Raw genomic sequence first — 25,367 nt, 5'->3', positions numbered from 1 at the left:
GCGCTGCTAGCCTGGCTTCTGTGCAGCACTGCTGGGTGGGCCAGAGGCCCACGATGCACCCCAGCCCGCAGCATTCAGCTGTGCTCACCACATCTCCGCATGGAGACTTGGGTGCTGTGACTCAGGCGGAAGGGAGTGTATGCTGCCCAGGGCCCAGAGGTTAGCTGGGACCTGCCCTTTCACGCCAGACAGCCGCGCTTCGATCACCGGCCATGCATGAATTTTGTGCACCAGGCCTCTAGTTTATACTAATAAAAGGGTAGTATACTAATTAGACTGGGCGTCTTCCGGACGGCCATCCAGATATCCTTCTGGATAAAGCCACAGCAGCTGCCTGAGGCGCAGACAAGCTGTGGATGGCGGCAGCCACTGCCCAGGGCTGGCCCAAGGCTCAAGCAAGCCACAGATGGTGGCTGCCTCCGTGAGGCCCTGAAGCTCAGGCAACGAGGGCTGAGTGGAGACTCAGGCAAGCCACGGTGGCTGCGAGGGCTCAGGCTCAGGCAGAGGAAGTGTTATAGTGTTGCCTCCCACAGAGGGAAGCCAGAGGCAGCAGCAGCCAGGGGGTGATGGGGTGGTGTCTTCCCCTGATTGGCTGGTTGCCTCCTGCAGAGGGAGGCCAGACTGCAGCTTAGGACCTCTCCCTGCCTAAGCCATTAGTGGGGACATCCCCTGAGGGCTCCCAAATTGGTGAGGGTGCAGGTCAGGCTGAGGGACACACACACACACACACACACACACACACACACACATCATGCACGAATTTTGTGCACCGGGCCTCTAGTATAGATATAAACATTGAAATGCTAGAGCCATCTTGTAATTGTATACAAAAGTTGATTGTTAAAAATTCACAAATTTTCATGTGAATATTAAATCATGATAACTTGAAATGAGACATAGAGGAGTATTTATTTCATGGAAATGAGCAAATGCAAGAAATCACTCTTTCCCCCTTTTTTATATCAAAGCACATTATTCAAAAAAGTAAAAATAAATGCATAACTTAAAATAAGTGGGTGTGTGTTGTCACAAGATAACAATGTAGGAAGTGAGTAGTAACACAATTAGAAGAAATTGATTGAAAGAAGGTAACAGTGTTCTCTGTGCAAGAATTCAGGAATTTTTAGATTCTTAAATGTGACATTTCAGTTGCATGACCGAAGTTTTCGATTCGTAAGCTGAAATAAAACCAACTACTTTGCCTCTAGTATGATGAATATGGCCATACAAGAAATCAGTTCTTAAATGAAACCATTTTTAAGTGAAACTTTAAGTGGATTATTGCTTTACAAAAACTGAAATGAGATAACACTTCACTAGAATGGTAATATTGAAACTTAGCATATAGCTTCAGATCCAGTCTATAATAGCAGTGTTTTTGGAATTAGTTGGTGGTTCAGGAGAAATTTGTATTTGTAAAGCTTGTATTATAGTCTTATCACCTCTTGAAACCAAACTATGGTTGTAATTTCAGGATTACTTTCTAAAATTTAAATAATGTTATTTGCAGTTTTAGTAAAACATATTTAAAATTATCTTATCTAATAAAGGGGGGATATGCAAATTGAGCATCATGCCGTAACGGTCACAATGGCTACACCAACTGCGGAGGCAGGGATTCTGTAACACAAGATGGCTGCACCCACAGCGGAGTCAGGGATTTCCTAACACAAGATGACTGCGCCCATAGCGGAGGCAGGGATTCCGTAACACAAGATGGCTGCGTCCACAGTGGAGGCTGAGTTCCGTAACAAGCCTTAATGAGCAAGCAGCAAGGACCTGAGGCTGCGTGACGCTGCGCTGGGGCAGGGGACCTGAGGCTGCACCCCTCACCTGGTGGGGCTTGATAAGGGACCTCAGGCCGTGCCCCGCCCCGGCACCAGGCTGGGGGACCTCAGGCTGCACCCCCCGCCCAGCAGGGCTTGACGGGGGACCTCAGGCCTTGTCCCCCGTCCAGCAGAGTTTGACGGTGGACCTCAGGCCACGACCCCCACCCCGATGCCGGGCCGGGGGACCTCAGGCTGCGCCCCCCGCCTGGCGGGGCTTGATGGGGGACCTGAGGCCGCATCCCCCACCGGGCGGGCCTTGACGGGGGTGGGGTCAGCAGGGTCTGGATCTAGCCCAATGTGGGTGGGGTCAGCCAGGTCTGGGTCTTGCGCGATTTTGAGGTGCACGTGGTGGGCAGGGACTTGACTCTGGTTCCCTTGGTGTGCCCCAGCCTCTGACAGGAGGGAGATTTTTATATACATTTTACTAATTTTCTTTCATCTCTGACACTTCTAATATAGAGAAAGGGCAAATAGCAATATTAAAATATTTCCTCTAATTAATTCCCTTTTAATGTGCACAAATTTCGTGCACCGGGTCACTGGTAAATATAATAAAATGGACAAATAAAAATTGCCCAATGGTTATTTTTAAAAATTTACTAATGTACAGAAAATGAATTACTTACAAACTTTTAGCTCTTGTTAATCCTGAGTAGTTAGCTTCCCTAAAATGTTTCTTTTTAAAGTAAATGCAAGAGTGAAAATAATAAATTGACTCATTCCCATTTTATCATTCTTTTGTATATGCCATGGAGTAAAATTATTTGACATGATTTAAAGTATTCAGTAATTTTTTTGAATTTTAGAAAATATACCAATACAGATTAAAGCAGAAGTTAGATTTGTGTACCCCTTTTCTATATATTCATATATACTCATATACACATCCTATCTAATAAAAGAGAAACATGTTAATTGGCGTACGACCGCTAATTGGCTAATCAGGGCGATATGCAAATTAACTGCCAGCCAAGATGGCGGCCGGCAGCCAGGCAGCTTGAAACTAACATGAGGCTTGCTTGCTTCAGTGACGGAGGACTCCCAACGTTCCCACCTGCCACTGCAGGCCTCTGAGCTGCAACTCTAAGCCCACAGGGCTTCAGCCAGCAGGATCGCAACATTGTAAGCAAAGGCCAGAAACCTACTTTCAGCAGTGGAGGCCTAAGAGCTGGAGCCAAGCCTCAAAGCTAAAGCTGGCCCAGAATAAAAAAAAAGAAAAAGAAAAAAAGGAGTGGTTGGGAGCTTCAGTCGCCCCCAGCCTGAAAACAGCCCTTAGCCCCTCACCCAGGCTGGCCAGGCACCCCAGTGGGGACCCCCACCCTGAAGGGTGTGTGACCAGCTGCAAACAGCCATCATCCCCTCACCCAGGCTGGCCAGGCACCCCAGTGGGGACCCCCACCCTGATCCAGGACACCCTTCAGGGCAAACCAGCCAGCACCCACCCGTGCACCAGGCCTCTACCCTATATAGTAAAAGGGTAATATGCCTCCCAGCACCGGGATCAGCGGAGCCACGAGGCCTCCCGGCACCGGGATCAGCGTGACGGGGGCAGCGCCCAAACCCCCTGATCACCTTGCGGCTCTGTATGTGGCAGGGGGCGGGGCCACAACCTCCCTATCCGCCCTCCTCTGTTCCTGATAGGGGCAGGTGCCCCAACCCCCTGATCAGCCCTGCTCTGTGCCTGACAGGGGGGAACTCCCCAACCCCCTGATCGCCCTGCGGCTCTGTGTGTGACAGGGTGCGGCGCCCCAACCCCCTGATCGGCCCTGCTGTGTGTGTGACAGGGTGCGGTGCCCCCCCCCCCCATGGGCCCTGCTCTGTGTGTGACAGGTTAGAGCCATAACCTCCCCATTGGCCCTGGGTGCAGCGCTCCAACCCCCTGATCGGCCCTGATCTGTGGGTGATAGAGGGCAGCGCTCTAACCCCGTGATGTGCCCCGCTCTGTGCGTGACAGGGGGCAGCACCCCAACCCCCTGATTGGCCCTGCTCTGTGCATGACAGGGTACAGAGCCCCAACCCCCTGATGGGCTCTGCTCTGTGAGTGACGGGGTGGCACCACAACCTCCCCATCGACCCTGCCTTGAGTGTGACAGGGAGCGGTGCCCCAACCCCCCAATCGGCCCTACCCTGAGCGTGACAGGGTGGCATCACAACCTCCCGATCGCCCTGTTCTGTGCACGACAGGGGGCGGCGCCCCAACTTCCCAATCGGCCCTGCTCTGAGCCCGACCAGGGGCTGCACCTAGGGATTGGGCCTGCCCTCTGCCACCCGGATCAGGCCTAAGCCAGCAGGTCGTTATCTCCCGAGGGGTCCCAGAGTGCGAGAGGGCACAGGCCGGGCTGAGGGACCCCCCTCCCCTCCCAAGTGCACAAATTTTTGTGCACCGGGCCTCTAGTATATATACAATAGGTAATATTTATATAAATACATATCTGTTATGCTTAAATTGCATGCATTTTATGAGAATGTTTTATGTTATGGATTTACATACCAAATCATGAAGTAGATGCCTGTATTGAATATTTTTTAAAATCTTATAACAGTTTTTATGTATCTCCATAGAAAATTGTCCTTAGGTTAATCAACTTGTATGAGAGTTTCTGCAAAGACTCAAGATTTTAAATAAATAAAACATTTTCTATGAACAACTATATATATGCCAACAAATTGGACAGTTTGGGCAAAATGGACAATTTCCTAGAATCTTCCCTAATTCAATCAGGAAGAATCAGAAAGCCTGACTAGACCTATACAAACTAATGAAGCAGTAATCAAAAAACTTCCAGCAAACAAAAGTCTTACTACAAATGGCTTCACAGGTGAATTTTACCAAACATTCAAAGAAGAACTGATACCCATCCTCCTCAAATTGTTCCAAAAAATTTTCAAGAAGAAGGAAGACTTCTAAACTCTTTTTACAAGGCCAGCATTATCCTAGTTCCAAAACCACATAAAGACACTACACAGAAAGAAAATTATAGGCCAGTATCCCTGATGAACAAAATATTAGCAAATAGGAACCAGCAATCTACACTAATAAAAGAGAAAAATGGTAATTGGCGTACGAGGATACACTTTTCATTGGCTAATCAGGGCTATATCCAAATTAACTGCCAACTAAGATTGGCAGTTAACTGCCAACAAGATGGCGGTTAATTTGCATATGTAGGCACTATGCAGGGAGGCGAAAGGGAAAGCAGGAAGAAGCCCCCTGCCACTGACAGTGATCAGAAACCAAGGGGGAAGCTTAGAGCTGGGGGGCAGGGCAAAGGCGGCCCTGGGGCTGCCTTTGCCCTGCCCCCCAGCCATGATCGGAGAATCAGGTGCCTTTTCCGCCCTGGCCAGTGATAGCAGGAAGTAGGGGTGGAGCCAGCGATGGGAGCTGGGCACGGTCGAAGCTGGCAGTCCCAGGAGCTAGGGGTCCCTTGCCTGGGCCTAAAGCGAAGCCCACAATCACGGGGCCGCTGCAGCTGTGGGTCCCCGCTGCCCGGGCCGGACGCCTCAGCCAGAGGCCTCTTGCAGGAGCAGGGGCGGAGCCCGCGCGATCGCGGCGCCCCCCGCTGCTACTGCAGGTCCCTGCTGCCCGGGCCGGACGCCTAGGCCAGAGGCGTCAGGCCTGGGCAAGGGACCGATCCTGGGATTGGAGGGTGATGGGGGTCAATGCCTGAGGGCTCCCAGTATGTGAGAGGGGGCAGGCTGGGCTGAGGGACACTCCCCCCCCCACACACACACACCCAGTGCACGAATTTCGTGCACCGGGACCCTAGTATATTATAAAAATCATACACCATGACCAACTGGGATTTATTTTGGGGATGCAAAGTTGGTATAGTATTTATGAATCAATAAATGAAATACACCACATAAAATGAAAGATAAAAATCACATGAATATATCAATAGATGCAGAAAAAGCGTTTGACAGAATTTAGCACCCATATATGATAAAAACTCTCACTAAGGTGGGAATAGAGGGGTCATACCTCAACATAATAAAGGCCTACATATGAAAAAAATATACAGTCAACATCATAATGGTCAAAAACTAAAAGCATTTCCCTTAAAACGGGGAACAAAATAGGGATGTCCCCTTTCACTTCTCATTCAACATAGTACTGAAAGTACTAGCCACAGTGATCGGTCAAGAAAAAAAAATAAAAGGCATCCAAATTGGAAAGGAGGAAGTAAAGCTATCATTATTTGCAGATGGCATGATATTGTATATAGAAAACCCTAAAGACTCTATCAAAAAGTAATTAATAAATGAATTTGGTAAACTAGCAGAAAACAAAATTAGCATCCAGAAATTGATGGCATTTTTATATACCAATAATGAGGTCTCAGAAAGATAAACTAAAAAAAATAAAAAACAACAATCCCATTGCCTTGGCTAGTGTCACTCAGTGGTTGGAGCGTAGGCCCTCAAACCATAGGGTCACAGGGTTGATTCTTAGTCAAGGGCGTGTACTTGGGTTGCATGCTTGATCCCTGGCCACAGTCAGGATGTGTATGAGGCAACCATGTATCTCTCACATGGATGTTTTTTCTCTCTGTCCCCCACTCCTTTCTCTACCATTCTCTCTAGAAAATTAGTGGAAAAAATATCCTGGGGTGAAGATTAACAACAAAAATCCCATTTACCATTGCAATAAATAAAACAAGTTTTTACCTAGGAATAAACTTAACCCAAGATGTCAAAGACCTGTACTCGGAAAACTACAAGATACTGAAAAAAGAAATAGAGGAAGATACAAACAACTGGAAGCATATACCATGTTCATGGATTGGAAGAATTAACATCATTAAAATGTTCACACTAAAGCAATCTATAGATTCAGTTAATCCCCGTTACAATACCAATTGTATATTTTACAGATCTTGAACAAATATTTCAAAAATTTATATGGAACAAAAAAATGAAAAACTCCAGCAGCCACAGCACCCTCGAAAGAGAAAAACAAAGTTGGAGGAATCATAATACCAGATATCAAGTTATACTGCACAGCCACTGTAATCAAAACAGCCTGGTACTGACAAAGGAACAGGCATATTGATCAATGGAACAGAACAGATAACCCAGAAATTTACCCAAGCCATTATGCTCAATTAATATTTAACAAAGGAGGCAAAAGCACACAATAGAGTCAATTCAATCTCTTTAATAAATGGTGTTGGGAAAATTGGATGAATACATGCAAAAGAATGAAACTATACCACCAACTTATACCATACATAAGAATAATCTCAAAATGGATTTTACAAAATCCTTAAGTGTAAGTGGTGATACCATAAAAATACTAGAAGAAACCATAGGCAGCAAAATCTCAGACATCTCTCATAGCAATGTATTTGCCTATACATCTCCTAGGGCAGTGGTCAGCAAACTGTGGCTCGCGAGGCACATGTGGCTCTTCGGCCCCTTGAGTGTGGCTCTTCCTAAGCCTTAGGAGTATCCTAATTAAGTTAATAACAGTGTACCTACCTATATAGTTTAAGTTTAAAAAATTTGGCTCTCAAAAGAAATTTCAATTGTTGTACTGTTGATGTTTGGCTCTGTTGACTAATGATTTTGCCGACCACTGTCCTAGGGCAAGGGAAACAAAAGAGAAAATAAACAAATGAGATATCCTACCCAATAATACAGAAACATGGTAATTAACCATAATCTCACTACCCTTCTCATTGGCTAATCAGTGAGATATGCAAATTAACTGCCAACCAAGATGGCGACCGGCAGCCAGGCAACTGAAGCGAACAGGAGGCTTGCTTGCTCCAGTGATGGAGGAAGCCAAGATTCCCCGCCTGCCGCTGCCGGCCTCTGAGCTGCACTCTAAGAAACAATGTTGCAATTATAGAAGCTAAACAAACCCCAGAAACCTGCTTTCAGCCAGCCGGGCCTCAGAGCTGGAGTTTCAACAGTGTTTCAATTATAGAAGCCAAACAAACCCAGATACCTGTTTTCAGCAGCCAAGGCCTCAAGCTGGAGCCGAGCTGCAGAGCTAAAGCCTGCTCTCAGTTCCAGTGACAGCCATAGAAGCAAATAAATCCCAGAATAAAAAAGAAAAAAAGGAGAGGTTGGGAGCTTCAATTACCCGCCTGCCTGAAAATGGCCCTTAGCCCCTCAACCAAACTGGCCAGGCACCCCAGTGGGGACCCCCACCCTGAAAGGGGTGTGACCAGTTGCAAACAGCCATCATTCTCTCATCCAGGCTGGCCAGGCACCCAAGCAGGACCCCCACCCTGATCCGGAACACCCTTCAGGGCAAACCAGCCGGCCCCCACTCGTGCACTAGGCCTCTATCCTATATAGTAAAAGGGTAATATGCAAACTGACCGTAACAGCAGAAAGACTGGGAATGACTGGTCACTATGACACACACTGACCACCAGGGGGCAGACGCTCAATGCAGGAGCTGCTCTCTGGTGGTCAGGGCGCTCTCACATGTGAGGAGCTCTGCTCAGCCACAAGCCAGGCTGATGGCTGCCAGTACAGTGGTGGTGGTGAGAGCCTCTCCTGCCTCCTCAGCAGCACTAAGGATATCTGACTGCAGTGTAGGCCTGCTCCCCGCTGGCAAGTGGACATCCCCCGAGGGCTGCCGGGCTGCCAGAGGGATGTCTGATGGCCATCTTAGGCCCAATCCCCCGGGGAGCAGGCCTAAGCCAGCAGGTGGTCATCCCCTGAGGGGTCCCAGACTGAGAGAGGGCACAGGCCAGGCTGAGGGCCCCCCCCCTCCACACTGAGTGCACAAATTTTTATGCACCGGGCCTCTAGTCTACACTAATAAAATAGAAACATGCAAATTGATGTCACTCCACTATGCCCACCAGCCAATCAGAGCGACTATGCAAATTAACCCAACAAAGATCCGGTTAATTTGCATACGCAGGTGTGGAGCGAAGACTGAAGGCTCCGGCCAGAGTGAAGACTAAAGACTGAAGAGGCTTGGTTTCTCCGCTGCAGATGCAGCGGAGAAGCCAAGCCTTGCTGCGGCCGCAGCAGAGAAACCAAGCCTTGAGGCCAAGCTGCTGCGGCCTGGGTCCTGGCTCCTGGAAGAAAACCAGTGCCTGCAGCCTGGGGAAGAAAGGCCTATTGTGCGAATCTTTGTGCACTGGGCTTCTAGTATCAAAATAAACAGTTTCAGCACAGCAAAGAAACCATCAACAAAATGAGAAAGGAACCCACTGTATGGGAGAACATATTTGCCAATGATACATCTGATAAAGGGTTAACTTCCAAAATATATAAGGAACTCCTACAACTTAACAAAAGGCAAACCAACAGTCCAATTTAAAAATGGGCAAAGGACCTAACTAGACACTTCTCCAAAGTGAACATACAGATGGCCAAGAGACATAAAAAAAAATGTTTAATGTCACTAATCATCAGAGAGGTGCAAATTAAAATGACAATGATGTATCACCTCACACCAGTCAAAATGGCTACCATCAACAAATCAGCAAATGACAAGTGCTAGTGAGAATGTGGAGAAAAGGGAACTGTAGTACACACTGTTAGTGGGAATGCAGACTGGTGTAGCCTTTATGGAAAACCCTTATGAAGTTTCCTCAAATTAAATATGGAGCTGCCATTTGACTCAGTGATCTCACTTCTAGGAATGTATCCTAAGAAACATGAAACACTACTTAGAAAGAATATATGCACCCCGATGTTCATAAGCAGCACAATTTACAATACTCGAAATCTGGAAACAGCCCATGTGCCCGTTGGTAGATGAGTGGATAAAAAAGCTTTGATACATTTACACAGGAATGTTATGCAGCTGTAAAAAGAAGAAACTCTTACCCTTTGCCACACATGGAGGGACCTGTAGAGTATTATGTTAAGCGAAATAATCCAGTCAGAGAAAGACAAGTATCACATGATCTTACTTATATGTGGAATCTAATGAATAAAATAAAATGACAAAATAGGACCAGAGGTATGGGTACAGGGAACAGATTGGCAGATCTCAGAAGGGAGGTGGTTGGAGGACTGGAATAAATCAACCAAAGGACATACATGCATAACCCCTGGACACAGACAATAATGTGAAAGCCTGGGGTGGGATGGGGGAAGGAAGTAGGGGATTAAAGATGTGGGGAAATGAGGACATCTGCAATACTATAAACAAGTTTTGAAAAGTTAAGCATTTTGACACTACTGAATTGTAGAATGCTGCAAGTATCCTAAAATGTTTGTTATTTTGCCTTTCAGTATAGATTCAATAAAATTTATGATTGAGCTCTATTGTTTTCATCCTAACATGTAATTGGCTGATGTTTTATTGGTTGAAATATGTGATAAACTAATATTGCATATGCAGGTCCTCTACTTTTTATACAAGTGACATCTGTTTAAGGATTTCTAAATGTATGTGGTTTTATCACTGAAATGATTTGGTTTATAGTAAAGTAGGTGTCACTTAGAAAAGAAAAATAAAACCAGAATGGTAGAAGGCCAATATCAGAACATAAAAGTTAGGACTTGAAGGGTCTTATTCTAATCCTGAGCAAATTTTTCTGCCATTTTGCTCTGTCTGACGAATCAGTGAAAAATTATAATTCCTATGTAGTTCCTAGAGACTGATAGGATGATGAGGAGGGATTGAGTTTTCATAATCATCTTTCCTCGTAAAAAAAAAGAGTGGTAGAATTGCTTCACTCAGTCATTGCATTTAGTGCCTATCCCAGTGTTTAAAGTGGTGTGGTAGTTGAATTAAATAAATATTGTATAGAGATGAAAGGGATAGAGAAACAGATTTTAAATAGAAGGTGCTGATATATTGGCTTTATTAGATCTTAGTTTATTCTATAATGACAGACAGTTGGTTAAATTGTAAGAAATGTATTTCCTTAAATGGTCTGTTGACTAAAAAGTAGTTAACAGAATATTGTAAAATTTCCTTTGACAAGACTATCTCTTTAGGTTAAAGAATAAGACAGATCTTGAGGCTCTCTCTGAAGCATAACCATACCTTTCTTCCCTCTCAGGCGTGCATCTTTACTTTTCTCTCCTATACTCTAAGGGTCCTCAAGAAACTTGCAGCCAGGAGAGCAGCTGGCAGCAGCAGTTCATCCTGAGCTTACTCCCCTGAACCTGTCTCCCAGACCCCCTTTCTCTGACTTTTCATTGAGCTAACAGCAGCCCACTATGGCTCACTTTTTCCTAAAACAGTTCTAGAGAACCAAAATCAGAGCACCACCTAGGCACTCTCCTGTTGCTTTTTCTATCCTAATCCCTTCTTTTGGTGTCACTGCCCCAGGTTTAATAAACATACTCTCAAAATAAATATATAACCTAAGAAAACAAATCTTGGATGTATCATATTTTAACATACTTTAAGGATATATACATATGCTATATATTTTTGTTTTTCAGAGTTGGAGAGTTATCCGGTATATTAATGTCTTATTGATAATGGCAGAACATCCACCACTACTGGATACATCTCAGATTTTAACTAGTGATATTTCTCTTCTATCTGCCCCTATTGTAAGTGCAGATGGAACACAACAGGTAAGGAAAACAAATGTTTATTTCCTTATGTCTAGTACACATGTATTTCTTTCAGAAGAATGCAAAATTTAAAACAGTAAATATCACCTTAGTGGGTTCCTGTTAATTCATGTTTTAAACTCCAATTCAAAATGTTGTTTTGGTTTCATAAGACAATGAAATGAGACTGTTTTTGAAGTCACTTCTAAAATGTCGTAGTAATTCGTGCTTAAATTTTGTGTGTGTATATAAAGTTGTTTTTGTTTTCCTTTAGAAAAAATGTAGTTGTCTCTGAGTGCTTTTTAACTAACTTTAACCTGGTCCTTCATGATTATTATAAATTATGACTTGAAATCATTGAAGTCATTACTTAATTATATAATTAAATGGCTGCCTGTATTATATAATAATTAACTTTATCTTCTTTTTCCTCCTACTCCTGTCTACACTCCCTCCTCCCAAAAGGAAATACACAGTTTTTGAAAAGCTGCTGTGTTTTTTCTACCAACCCATGGCTTTATAAGTATAGTTCTGTAAAGGGATGAGAATGATGGGCTTATATTAAGTATCTCTTACTCACCAAGCAATGTGCTTAGTTTTCACAGCAACCCTATATGTAGGGATTTTAATATTATAAGAGAGGAAACAAAGACTAAGAACAGCAGAATAATAATGAGGAGGAGAAGGAACATTTTGAGTGCTCACTATGTAAAAAACATTGTACTAAGACCTTTATGATCTTATTTTTTTTTTAACAATCTTATGAAGCAGGTTTACTTGTGTCCATCTTGCAGATGAAAGAAAATGAAAGGCTCAAGATCACATAAAGTTGCCCTGACTGGTTTGGCTCAGTGGATAGAGTGTTGGCCTGTGGACTGAAGAGTCCCAGGTTTGATTCTGGTCAAGGGCATGTGCCTTGGTTGCGGGCACATCCCCGGTGGGGGGTGTACAGGAGGCAGCTGATCGATGTTTCTCTCTCATCGATGTTTCTGGCTCTCTATCCCTCTCCCTTCCTCTCTGTAAAAAAATCAATAAAATATATTAAAAAAAAAAAAGATTACATAAAGCTTTTGCTCATACTGCCTCCCTGGGAAACTACGAAAAAATTAGTCATATTTTGTTTCTTTACAAACTTAGTGGACAATTATAATTTTCTTACAAGATAGGAGGCTTTTTTTGTTAACTGCTGTTGAAAATGCAAGAGTGGGTTGAATTGTAATTTTTTCTGTTTTGAATAAACATGGCATGATGAGTGTATCCTGGGTTTAATTAACTTATAGCAGCAACTTCATTTCACTAACTTTTCTTTATGGTCAAATTTAAGTCTGTTAAGATTCTTTTTTCCTGCAAAAATAATAAATATGGCATGTATTCATTTACTTTGAGGTTCCAGGAGTGTCTTCAGTTGTCATTGTTGTTTCAGGCAGATAACTGGCTTCATGTTGTTTAGATAGTCCAATGCATAAAAGAATCTATTAACAACTGAAGGACTTATATGCATGCATATAAGCATAACCAATGGACATAAGACACTGGGGGGTAAGGGAGGCCAGGGGATTGTCAAGGGTGGGGGAAAAAAGGAGACATATGTAATACCCTTTGTAATACTTTAAGCAATAAAACTAAAAAAAAAAAATGAATCTATTAAGCAGTTAATTATAGTACTGTACATTGATGTTGCTACAGTGTGTAGTCCAAGCATGTCAAACTCACGACCTACGGGCCGCATTTGGCCCACAGTGAATATTTTTGTGGCCAGCCAATATAACGGTATGTAAGAAACGTTTTAATAAAAATTTCGGAACTTAATTTTTACAATATCCTGTTAATACATAATTATTAAGAACTAGCTACAACGTTCGCTAATGACTGATTACTATAATCGTGTTGCATTCATTTCCCTTACACCCCTTACACACAGGCGCACCATTTCTCTCCACTAATACTAGCAGCGAATATTTTAGCAGCCAATTGCCATGTCATTAGTCTTGGACTGACTTGTTTGGTGTGTGCAACAGGAAATATTTCGCTTTCAGAGAACAAGATAAATAGGTTTATTTGCATTACGCTTATTAATGTCTGGTAAGTAAGTTAATGTTCAAGAAGAAAAAGATACTAATTTTTGTTAAAATTTTCTATTATTTTATGTTAACTATTACTCATTTATTTCAGCCCTTTGTATTCAGCATGTCTATCGAAATCCACCTACGTTTCTATGAAAACTGAAGCTTTCGGCTTGTTTGCGGCCCACATAAATTTAAACCTTGTTTATTTGGCTCGTGTTAGCCTTTGAGTTTGACATCCTTGGTGTAGTCTGTTAAAAAGAAGGCAGTAGGCTGAAATAAGACCACCTGCCCTCCTGAAATCTTGATGGGGGACCATGCTAGCAAGTGACAGTAGTGGCATAGATGGATGCAGTAAACCCTTGATTTTATGGACCTTGATTTAATGGACTTTGAATTTAATGGAAGCAATTTCTGGTCCATATGTAATATGTGAAAATTAACACTCTGTTAATTTTAAAATGCTTTTAACCAAGATTTGCTTATAATTAGCAGGTTATTTTTTTATTGTTAATTCACTGTTATTTTTAACAAATTTTAGCAAATAGCCATATGCTGGAAGAAACAGCTATTTGCCAACATAAATAAATATTACATATCTACAGCTGTAGTCTGCATATTTAATTCCACAAATTACTGCTCATAAACAACGTTCAGTGAATGATTACCACGTGATCACACTGCATCTCATGTGGTAATTGGTTCTGTTGTTTTGGGGGTTTTTTTGTTTTGTTTTTTATTTATTTATTTATTTATTTATTTTAAATGGATATTTTTTTTTTTATTGCTTAAAGTATTACAAAGGGTATTACATATGTGTCCTTTTTTCCCCCCCGCCCTTGATAATCCCCTGGCCTCCCCTGCCCACCAGTGTATTATGTCCATTGGTTATGCTTATATGCATGCATACAAGTCCTTCGGTTGATCTCTTACCCCCCTCCCTCTTGCCCCCCAACCCTCCCCGGCCTTCCCGCTGCAGTTTGACAATCTGTTTGAGGCAGCTCTGCCTCTGTATCTTTTATTGTTCATAAGTTTGTAATGGTCTTCATTATCCATGAATGAGTGAGATCATTTGGTATTTTTCTTTCATTGACTGGCTTATTTCACTTAGCATAATGCTCTCCAGTTCCATCCATGCCGTTGCAAATGGTAAGAGTTCCTTCTTTTTTACAGCAGCATAGTATTCCATCGTGTAGATGTACCAGTTTTCTAATCCATTCATCTACTGATGGGCACTTAGGCTGTTTCCAGATCTTAGGTATGGTGAATTGTGCTGCTATGAACATAGGGATGCATATATCCTTTCTGATTGGTGTTTCTGGTTTCCTGGAATATATTCCTAGAAGTGGGATCACAGGGTCAAATGGGAGTTCCATTTTCAGTTTTTTAAGGAAACTCCATACTGTCTTCCATAGTGGCTGCACCAGTCTGCATTCCCACCAGCAGTGCACAAGTGTTCCTTTTTCTCCACATCCTCTCCAGCACTTGTCGTTTGTTGATTTGTTGATGATAGCCAGTGTGACAGGTGTGAGATGGTACCTCATTGTTGTTTTGATTTGCATCTCTCGGATGATTAGTGACTTTGAGCATGTTTTCATATGTCTCTTGGCTTTCTGAATGTCCTCTTTTGAAAGGTGTCTATTTAGGTCCTTTGCCCATTTTTTGATTGGATTGTTTATCTTCCTTTTGTTAAGTTGTATGAGTTCCCTATGAATTTTGGAGATTAGGCCCTTATCAGATATGACATTGGCAAATATGTTTTCCCATGCAGTGGGCTTTCTTGTTGTTTCTTCCAAATTGCTGATTCAATCATTTGCTTTATCTAATCTACTGTACATTCCCTCTAATATATTGTCCATTTCAACTATTGTATTCTTCACTTATGCTAGTTCTTTTTATGTTTTCTATCTTCATTTTTATGCTTCCTATCTTTTTGTTGAAGTTCTGACTGATATAATTGAGCATCTCTGTAATCAGTGTTTTGAGCTGTGCATTTAGTAGATTGCTTGTCTCCATTTTGTTTAGTTCTTTTTCTGGAATTTTGTTCTATTCTTTCATTTGGGATCTGTTTCTTTGTCCCCTTATTTTGGCAGCCTCCCTGTGTTGTTTTTATGTAATAGATAGATCTGCTGTATCTCCTGATCTTGGTAGAGTGGCCTATGTAGTGTGGGTCCCAGTGGTGCAGATTCCCTGGTCACCTGAGCCAGTTGCTCCAGGAGTGTCCTTTGTGTGGGTTGTGTGTGTCCTCCGGTTGTAGTTGAACCTTGATTGCTATTGACACATCAATGAAAAGGATTGACCCTTATGCTTATTGCTTGTGAGGACTGGCATGACTACAGTGGAGGAGCTTTTGTGCAGGTAACACTATGGTGCAGAATTTGCTTTAGTGGGGCTCTGGTGCCTGCTGAGACTGCTCTTTGGGTGTGTCTTTTATGAAGGTGGTTGGTTGATACTCTGGTATGGTATAAAGCTGGCCATTGGGTGTGCTATTTCTGGAATGTTTTTGGGATGGGCTCTGGTGCAGGCCAGAGTTAGCTGTTGCCCGTGTCCTGCCTAAGGCCACTTGGTATAAGCTATGAAGTGATAGTTGCCTTGTGTACTGGGCTGGGAGGTGCCTTTGAGAGGCTAAGCTGCAAATTGAGGCTGGCTACCACTAGTGCTGGGCTTGGGGCTGCTTAGCAAGAGAGAGGGGCACGCTGAGGCCAGATGCTGCTTGTTTGGGGTTTGTGAACCTTTGAGAGATTTTAAGAAATTCTGCAGCATGAGCCAAGGCCATTGTATGGAAAAGCCACCAGAAGCAGTTTAGGTGTTCCTGCAGGTTGGGTTGTGTGGGGTGGGGTCTCAAAGAATCACCAGAGTATTCTCTGTTGCCTTTTGAGCCACTGCCCCTTTGCTGGAGCTCAGAGTGAGTGATGGATGTTAACTGAAGTTACTGTGGTAATTTCACAATATATTTATGTATCAATTTATTATGTTGTACACTTAAAATTAATACAAGTTATATGTTAATTATTTCTGAGTAAAAAATAATAATTATGGCAGGCTTGGGCTGTATGGTGGTCTTTAATTGCCTGGTATTTGGTTCTGGGATGATTTAAGGCAAGGGGACACTGGTTTCATGTGTAACAGTTCAATAAGAAGTACATTGGAACTGTAGACTTATAATTGGTTGGTTTGTATGAAGAACTATGTTCCTGGTCCAGCTCTTGTTCTCTGTAAGAATTAATCAACCATTGGGGAAGGGGCAGCCTCTTCCTGGCCAGCTCCATCACAAATGCCAGAGCATCAAGAACACAGACAAGAAGAAAGCATAGTTAATATATTTTGCCATTGATGACAGAGAGGTTTAAAGTCCCCTGCTATTACTGTTCTGATGTCTCCCTTAAAGTCCACCAGTTTTGTGGGGTTTTTTTATATATTTAGCTGCTTCTCCATTGGGTTCATATATGTTTATAAGAGTTACATCCTCTTATTGGATCAATCCCTTTATTATTATGTAGTGACCTTCTTTGTCTCTTGTTAAGGCCTTTGTTTTGAAGTCTATTTTGTCAGATATAAGTATTGCTACCCCAGCTTTTTTGTTTGTTTGCCTCTGTTGTCATAGATTAATTGACCATATAGGCATGGGCTTATTTCTGAGCTCTATTCTATCCCATTAACCTATGTGTCTGTTTTAATGCCAGTACCATGCTGTTTTGGTTACTATAGGTTTGTAGTATAGTTTAATATCAGGTAGTGTGTGACACCTCCAACTTTTTCAAGGTTTCTTTGGCTATTCAGGGATTTTTGTGGTTCCATGTAAATATTTGGATTACTTGTTCTACTTCTGTTAAATACACCATTGGTATGTTAAAAGAAATTGCATTCAGTCGATAGTTTGCTTTAGGAGCATGAACGTTTTAGTTATGTTAGTTCTTTCTATCCATAAACACGATATATGCTTCCATTTATTTGTATATTGGAAGTTTTCCCTCTTGAATTTTTTAGAATAGTTTGCGAGGATAGTTGTTCGTTTTTCTTTGAAAGTTTGGTAAAATTCACCACTGAAGCCATCCAGTTTAAAACTTTTGTTCGCTGGGAGTTTTCTGATTACTACTTCGATTTCATTAGTAGTAATCGGACTCCTCAGATTTTCTGATTCTTCTTGATTTAGTTTTGGAAGATTGTATGTTTCTAAGAATTTATCCATTTCGTCCTGGTTGTCCAGTTTGTTGGCATATAATTGTTCATAATACTTATAATTGTTTGTATATTTGTGGTTTAATTGTCACTTCTCTTTCATTTCTGATTTTATTGATTTGGGTCCTCTCTCATTTTTTCTTGATGAGTCTAGGTAAAAGTTTATCAATTTCATTTATATTTTCAGAGAACCAGCTGTTGATTTCATTGATCTTCTAAGTCTTTTTTAGACTTTATCTATTTCAGCTCTCATTGTTATTTCCTTTCTTCTGTTCACTTTAAGCTTTGTTTGTTGTTCTTTTTCTAGTTCCTTAGGTGTAAAGTTAGATTGTTTGAGATTTTTCTTGCTTATTCATAAATTTTCTTCATTAGACTGCTTTTGCTGTATCCCACAGATTTCAGGAAGCTGTGTTTTCATTTACTTTGTTTCAGGGTATTTTTAAATTCTCCCCCCCCCCCCCCCCCCCCTTGATCTCATTGACCTATTCATTGTTTAGTAAAATATTATTTAGCTTCCATGTGTTTTTGAGTTTTCAGTTTTTTCTTGTATTTAATTTCCAGTTTCATGCCATTGTGATAAGAGAAGATGCTTAATATAATTTTAGTCTTCTTAAATTTATTGAGACTTGTTTGGTGGCCTAACATGTAGTCCATCCTAGGGAATGTTTTATATTCACTTGAAAAGCATGTATATTCTGTTACTTTGGGGTGATGAAAATATCAAACCCATCTAGTGTTTTGTGTCACTTAAGGCCACTGTTTCCTTGTTCATTTTCTTTCTGGAAGATCTACCCATTGATGTCAACGGAGTGTTAAAGTCTCTTACTATGACTGAATTACTGTCAGTCTCTCTGTTTTATGTCCCTCAGTATTTGCTTTATATATTGTTTTTTCTACATTGAGTGCAAAAATGTTTACAAGGATTTTGTTCTCTTATTGGATTGATTCCTTTATCACTATGTAATATTGTTCTTTGTCTCTTTTTATACCCTTGTTTTGAAGTCTATTGTGCCTGATGTAAGTATTGCTACCCTAGCTTTCTTTGGCATGGGGGTTCTATTGACATGACAAATCTTTAACCATTCCTTTACTTTCAGTTTGTGAGTGTCTTTCTATCTTAAGTGGGTTTCTTGTAGGCACCTTGTTTTCTTATTCATATAGCTGCCCTATGTCTTTTGATTGCAACATTTAATCACTTTACATTTAAAGTGATTATTGATTGGTAAATATTGCTATTTTGTTATAAATATTATGTTTTTCTTCTCTTCCTCCTCTTCTTTCTCCTCCTTCTTCTTATTCTTAATGAAGTCGCTTTAATATTTCTTTTAATACTAGTTTCATGGTGATTAACTAAAGCTTTGCCTTGTCTGGAAAGTTCTTTATTTCTCCTTCAATTTTAAATGATAGCCTTGCTGAATAGAGGAGTTTTGGATATAGGTCCTTGCTTTTTATCACTTTGAATATTTCATACCAGTCCCTTCTGGCCTGAAATGTTTCTGTTGAGAAATCAGCTGAAGTATTATGGGAGCTCCCTAGTAAGTATTTAGCTGTGTTTCTCTTGCTGCTTTTAAGATTTTCTATTTTTCTTTGATCTTTACCATTTTAAGTATTATGTGTCTTGGTATGGGTCTGTTTGGGTTCATCTTGTTTGGGACTCTCTGTGCTTCCTGGACTTGTGTGTCTTTCCTTCACCAGGTTAAAGAGGTTTTCCATCATTATTTCTTCAAATAGGTTCTCAATCTCTTGTTCTCTTTCTTCTCCTCTGGTACCCCTGTAATGTGGATGTTGTTATGCTTGATGTTGTCCCAGAGTTCTCTTAAACTATCCTCATTATTTAAAATTTTTTCTTTTAGCTGCTCTGATTTGGTTTTTCCTTCTATCTTGTCTCCCAAATCACTGATTTGCTTTATGTTATCTGCTGTTGATTACTTCCTACTGTATTCTTCATTTCAGATACTATATTTTTTATTCCTGACTGGTTGTTTTTTTGGGGGGAGGGGGCTTGTTTGTTTCTATTGTTGAATTTCTCACTGAGTTCATCCATTCCCCCTAAGTTCCTTGATTATCCTTTTAATTAATTTTGAACTCTGTATCTGGTAGTTCTCTTGTTTTCATTTTACTTATTTCTTTTTCTCCTGATTGCTCTTGTTCTTTCATTTGGGGCATATTTCTTTGTATCCCCATTTTTTCTGCCTCTCTGTATTTGTTTATGTGTATTAGGTAGATCTGCTATGTGGTAGGGCGGCCTATGTAGTAGGTCTCCTGTGGGGCTCAGTGGCATAAGTCTCCTTATTCACTTGAGCTAGATACTTCAGGAATATCCCTTTTGTGGTTTATATGAGCCCTTCTATTCTTGTTGAGTCTTGATTGCTATTGGCCCGTCTGTGTGTGGAGTTGACCCTCAATCTGGCTGACTGTGAGGACTGACCCAGACCACAGTATTTGAGTTGCTGTGTGTGTGTTGGGGGGGGGGGGGCGGGGGCAGATGAGCTATCTAAGTGGAATTCAGCCCAGCAGGGTCTGGTGCCTGCCGAGATCTCCCTTTGGGTATGCCACTAATAGAGCTAATCTGGTTGTTTTCTGATGTGGACTGGAGCCAGCAACCAGGTGTGTTGGTTCTGTCGCCTCTTGGGAAGGACTTTCTTGTAGGTCAATGTCAGACACTGCTTGTGATCAGCACTAGGCTACATGTTTGGAGCTACAAAAGGATCCGCAGTTGGTAACTACCTCTACTGAGCCTGGTTGCTTATGGGTGGGGCCAAGCTATATATCAAAGCTGGCTGCACCAGTACCTGTCCTTGGGCAGGTCAGAAAAAGGCTCAAGGAACCTGGAGTTCTGCCTTCACCTGCTAGTTGCTCATCATGCTCGGGCACCAAAAGAGCCTCAAGCTTTACACAAGTTGTATGAGGCAGGTTTTAGTGAGTCACCGGTTAGGGGCCATTTGTGTTCACCAAGTTAATATAGATTAAAACTCAGTTCCAGTGTTGGGTCTGAGGCCACTCAGCAAAAGTCTCAGTGTATTTCAAGGACAACCGCCACCCACCTGGGACCTGCAAAGTTTTGCAATGACATAGGGTCTCAGGGAGTCATCAGGGTGGAGCCATTAGAGTTCATCAGGCTAAAACAGATTAAGATTTGGTCATGTGGAGGAAGAGCTCTGTACAGTAATAGTGATGCTTGTTGGGCAGGAGGAAAGAAGTTCCTCTTCCTAAAGCTGCACAACTCAGCCTCTCCCTGAACTTGCTTAGAATTTGAGAGTTTTTTTAAGAAAAACAGCAACATGGGCCCAAGCTGGCTACCACTATCACATCCCACAGCCATTTCTGAGTTTGGCAGTATGGGGCCTCAGGAAGTCGGCAGAGTGGTGCTAGTGCAGCTCCCCAAGCTAATGCAGAGTGGAGCGGACAACACAGAATTGGTTGACACCTGTTAGGTGCATGGTGAAAAAATAGCCCTCATCCTAAAGCCACACAACTCAGTCTCTTCCTGTGTGTCCTGGCATCCCCTGAGATTGCCTGGAATTCCTCAAGCATGTTTGTTTGTTTTTAATACTCACCTTAGGATACGCTTATTGATGAGAGAGAGAGAGAGAGACAGAGACAGAGACAGAGACAGAGACAGAGACAGAGACACACACACAAGAGTGAGAGAATATTGATTGGTTTCCTTCCGTATGTGCCCCAACAGGGGATCAAACCTGCAACCTCTTGGTATGTGGGATGACTCTCCAACCGAGCCCACACTGGCAAGACTCTGCAAGAGATTTTTTTAAAGGAAGACTGCAATATGAGCCCAGGCTGGCTGCCTCCAGAAAATCCCACAGCTCCTTGCTAGCTTGGCAGGGTGGAGCCCTCATGGAGTCTGCAGGATAGGGTTAATTTAGTTCCCTAGGCTAATGCCACGGCGGTGGTGTCCCAACACAGGAACAGTGGTGCTGGTTGAGCATGCTGGGTAAGCAGCCCTCACCCTAAAGTCACACAACTTGGTCTGTCCCTGTGTGTCTTTGGCAGCCTCTGAGCTTGCCTGGAATACCCCAAGAGTTTTTCAAGAAAGATTGCAATGTGGGCTCAGACTGGCTGCCACCAGCAGATCCCTCACCCATCAGCTTAGAAGGACAGGAACTCAGGGAGTCTAGCAGACTACTGTATCACCCAGGTGGATAGAATCCCTGCTGATTTTCACAGCCAGATGTTATGTGGGCTCTTCTTCTCATCACTGATGCTCTGAGATGAGGAACCTGGCATGGGGTTTAGACCCCTTGCTCCTCAGGGAGGATGTCTGCAACTGAGATATCCTTCCAAAGTGTCAACCTCTGAAATGGATGCAAGGCCAGCCCTTTTCATGTCTCCACCTCTTCTACCAGAATTCGAAAGATTTCTGTATATATCCTTAGTTATAAGACATGTTCAGCTAGTCAAATGGTTATCCAGATTCATTGTTCTATAATTTAGTTGTAATTTTGATGTGGTCCTGGGAGGAGTTGAGTGTAATTTCCACCTACCCCACTATCTTGGATCCTATCTTCTTAAGCAACATTCAAATATACCATACAGCAGTGTCAACTATAATAATTATGTTGTACATTACACCAAAGTACTTAATTTATAAGGGGGCCATTCTAATTGCACCCACCTCCACCTCTGGTACCACACACAAATCTGATCTTTTTTCTATGAGTTTTTTTAAATTTTACATATAAATGAGACCTTACGGTATTTGTCTTTCTAACTTACCTTACCTAGCATAGTACCCTCAAGGTCCATCCATGTTACAAATGGCAGGATTTTCTTCTTTTTATGTCTGCATGATATTCCACTGGAGATACATATATCACAACTTCTTTACCCATTCATCTATGATGGACACTTAAGTTGTCTCCATGTTTTTGCTATTGTGTAAATAATGATGCAGTGAACATGGGGGTGCAGCTATCTCTTTGACATAGTGTTTTCATTTTGTTTGTTCAGGTCTATACCCAGAAGTGGAAATGCTAACCCAGAAGTTCACACAATAATTCTAATTTTAAATTTCTTAGGAACCGACATACTATTTTCCATGATAGCTATATCAATTTACATTACCACCAGCTGTGCAAAAGAGTTCCCCTATTCTTCACATTCTCAACAATTATTCGAGAGACTTCTGTATATATCCTAGTATCTCTTTAATGATATCAATACTACCAGGTATGAGCTGATACCTCGTTGTGGTTTTCATTTTCATTTCTCTAATGATTAGTGATATTAAGCAACAGCGTTTATCTGTTGGCCAGTTGTATATCTTCTTTGGAAAAATGACTAATCCGTTCCTTTGCCCAATTTTAAATTGCCTTTTAAGTTCTTTTGCTGTTGAGTTGTAGGAGTTCTTTATATATTTTGAATATGAACCCTTTTCAAACATGATTTGCAAATACTTTTTCCCATTCTACAGATTGTCTACTTATTTTGTGAGCCATTTCCTTTACTGTGCAAAAGCTTTTCAGTTTGAAATAGTCCCACTTGTTCAGTTTCATTTTGTTTGTGTTTTAGGTCTGATATCCAAAAAATCATTGCTAGCATACATGTCTCAAGGAACTTTTTTTCTATGTATTCTTAGGAGTTTTATGGTTTTAGGTGTTATGTTTAAGTCTTTAATACAATTTGACTTAATTCTTGTGAGTGGTATAAGATAGTTTCATTCTTATACATGTGAATATCCAATTTCCTAGTACCTCATATTGAAAAGCCTCTCTTTTCTGAATTGAGTGTTCTTGGCTTACTTGTCAAATATTAGTCGGGCATATATCCATGGGTGTATTTCTGTGCTCTTGATTCTGTTCCATTGCTCTATTTCTCTATGTTTATGCCAGTACCAGTTTTGATGACTATCCTCCTATATAAAAAAAGAGAAACGTATAAATTGACCATCCCTTTGCTACGTTCACCAGCCAATCAGGAGGGAATATGCAAATTAACCTGACAAAGATGGCGGGTTAATTTGCATACACAGGCGCTGGGTGGAGAGCAGAAGCAGGAGAGCCGGCAGCTTGGGGGGACATGGCTCCCTCAGTCACCGGGCAGAGAACAGAGCAGGGTAGCTGGAGGTTTGGGGGGCCATGGCTCCCTTGGTCGCTCCCAGAGCAGGGAGCACCAGAAATTCTGGGAATAGTAGTTCTGATGGCAGCCCCAGGACTGGAAACAGAAGCCCAGAGCGCGGGGAGCACCAGGAATGCTGGGAATCATAGTTCTGGTGGTGGACGGATCTCCTAGACACTTGAGCAAAGTGAGCCTGGAGCAAGTTACTGTTGCGGTGGGGGATAGAGGGAAAGCAAAGGTGAGAGACATAAGTAAAATCAGAGTGTCTAGGAAAAATTAAAGTGAAGATATCCTAAAACTTCCAGGAAATCTCCACCAATGAAGCAAAGAAAAAAAAATGCCTCTATTATTCTGTAAGCAACAAACCAAACTGGGTTGGGGGTCTCAGACAATTCGCTCATAGGATTGCAAAGAAAGACAGAAATTCCCGGATTGGAGAGGGCTCCCCTGAGGGCTCCTAGATTGGAGAGGGTGCAGGTCAGGCTGAGGGACTCCTCCCCCCCCCACCCTCCCACCCCCGTGCATGAATCTTTGTGCACCAGGCCCCTAGTAGCTTTATAAGATAGCTTGAAATCAGGAAGTGTGATGCTTCCTACTTTGTTCTTCTTCCTCAGAATTGCTTTGGCTATTTAGGGTCTTGTAAGTCCATATAAATTTTAGGATTATTTTTCTACTTCTGTAAAAAATGCTATTGGAATCTCAATAAGGATTGTATTGAATCTGTAAATGGCTTTCAGGTAGTATGGACATTTTAATAATATTAATTCTTCCAGTCCATGAATACAGAATACAGTGGGGCCTTGAATTACGAGTGTCCCGACTAATGAGTTTTTCGAGATATGAGCCGTCTCTCGGCTGATTTTTTGCTTTGAGTTGCGAGCTAAAATTCGGGTTATGAGCCAGCTTCAGATACCCCACCGCTAGTTGGCGCAGCGAACGTCACAGTGAATGCCACAACATCAGCCCAGCATCACGTGTCTCACTCGTTCACTTTATGATTTGACATACAAGTAATTTGAGTTACGTGCTCCGTCACGGAACGAATTAAACTCGTAAGTCAAGACCCCACTGTATCAACTTTTTTATTTTTCAGATAAATTCAGTGTAGGTGCATCTTAGATAAATAAATAATTTTAGCCCTAACCGGTTTGGCTCAGTGGATAGAGCGTCAGCCTGCGGACTCAAGGGTCTCAGGTTCGATTCCGGTCAAGGGCATGTACCTTCGTTGCGGGCACATACCCAGTAGGGAGTGTGCAGGAGGCAGCTGATCGATGTTTCTCTCTCATCGATGTTTCTGACTCTCTATCCCTCTCCCTTCCTCTCTGTAAAAAATCAATAAAATATATTTTGAAAAAAAAATAATAATTTTACATAACAAGTTATCTTAAAGACCATACACATGGATTGACGAGAGAGGGGAAGAGCAATTTCTATGCCTCTGCCTTAACTCTCCCTGCCTTCCTAGATCCTACCAGTGTTTTGGTTTCATCCACATACGCTTGTGAATCTTTGTTTTCAGTGATGAATTTTGTTAAGTCTCGTAATAGGAGTAGCCTGATGGATGTAAGTAGTAGTGCATGCATATCTCTGAAGGTCACGAAAATATAAACCTGATGTAAAATCTCTGTCATCAGTGATGCAGCAGCAAAACTCCCACTGATAATATCAAACGGAGTCATAAAGTTTTCTGTCTATCAGTGTACATGTATACATTAAAAAATAAACG

The 25,367-nt window shown here is 42.0% G+C and overlaps 1 protein-coding gene across 3 annotated transcripts in view; it reads left to right on the top strand.

Annotated features, from left to right (window-relative positions):
- Positions 1 to 25,367, top strand: part of FNDC3A (fibronectin type III domain containing 3A) — a 220,369-nt gene that overhangs the window by 33,517 nt on the left and 161,485 nt on the right. For all 3 annotated transcript variants that reach the window (XM_059684646.1, XM_059684645.1, XM_059684644.1), the window contains exon 2: positions 11,208 to 11,345. In XM_059684646.1, the coding sequence (XP_059540629.1) occupies positions 11,247 to 11,345 (99 nt within the window). In that variant the 5' untranslated portion in view covers positions 11,208 to 11,246. The remainder of the gene's footprint in view (positions 1 to 11,207; positions 11,346 to 25,367) is intronic.

The sequence above is a fragment of the Myotis daubentonii genome, chromosome 2 (assembly GCF_963259705.1).
Source record: "Myotis daubentonii chromosome 2, mMyoDau2.1, whole genome shotgun sequence".
NCBI lineage: Eukaryota > Metazoa > Chordata > Mammalia > Chiroptera > Vespertilionidae > Myotis > Myotis daubentonii.
The sequence above is the reverse complement of the archived record's forward strand: the minus strand, read 5'-3'. Positions and strand labels throughout refer to the sequence as shown.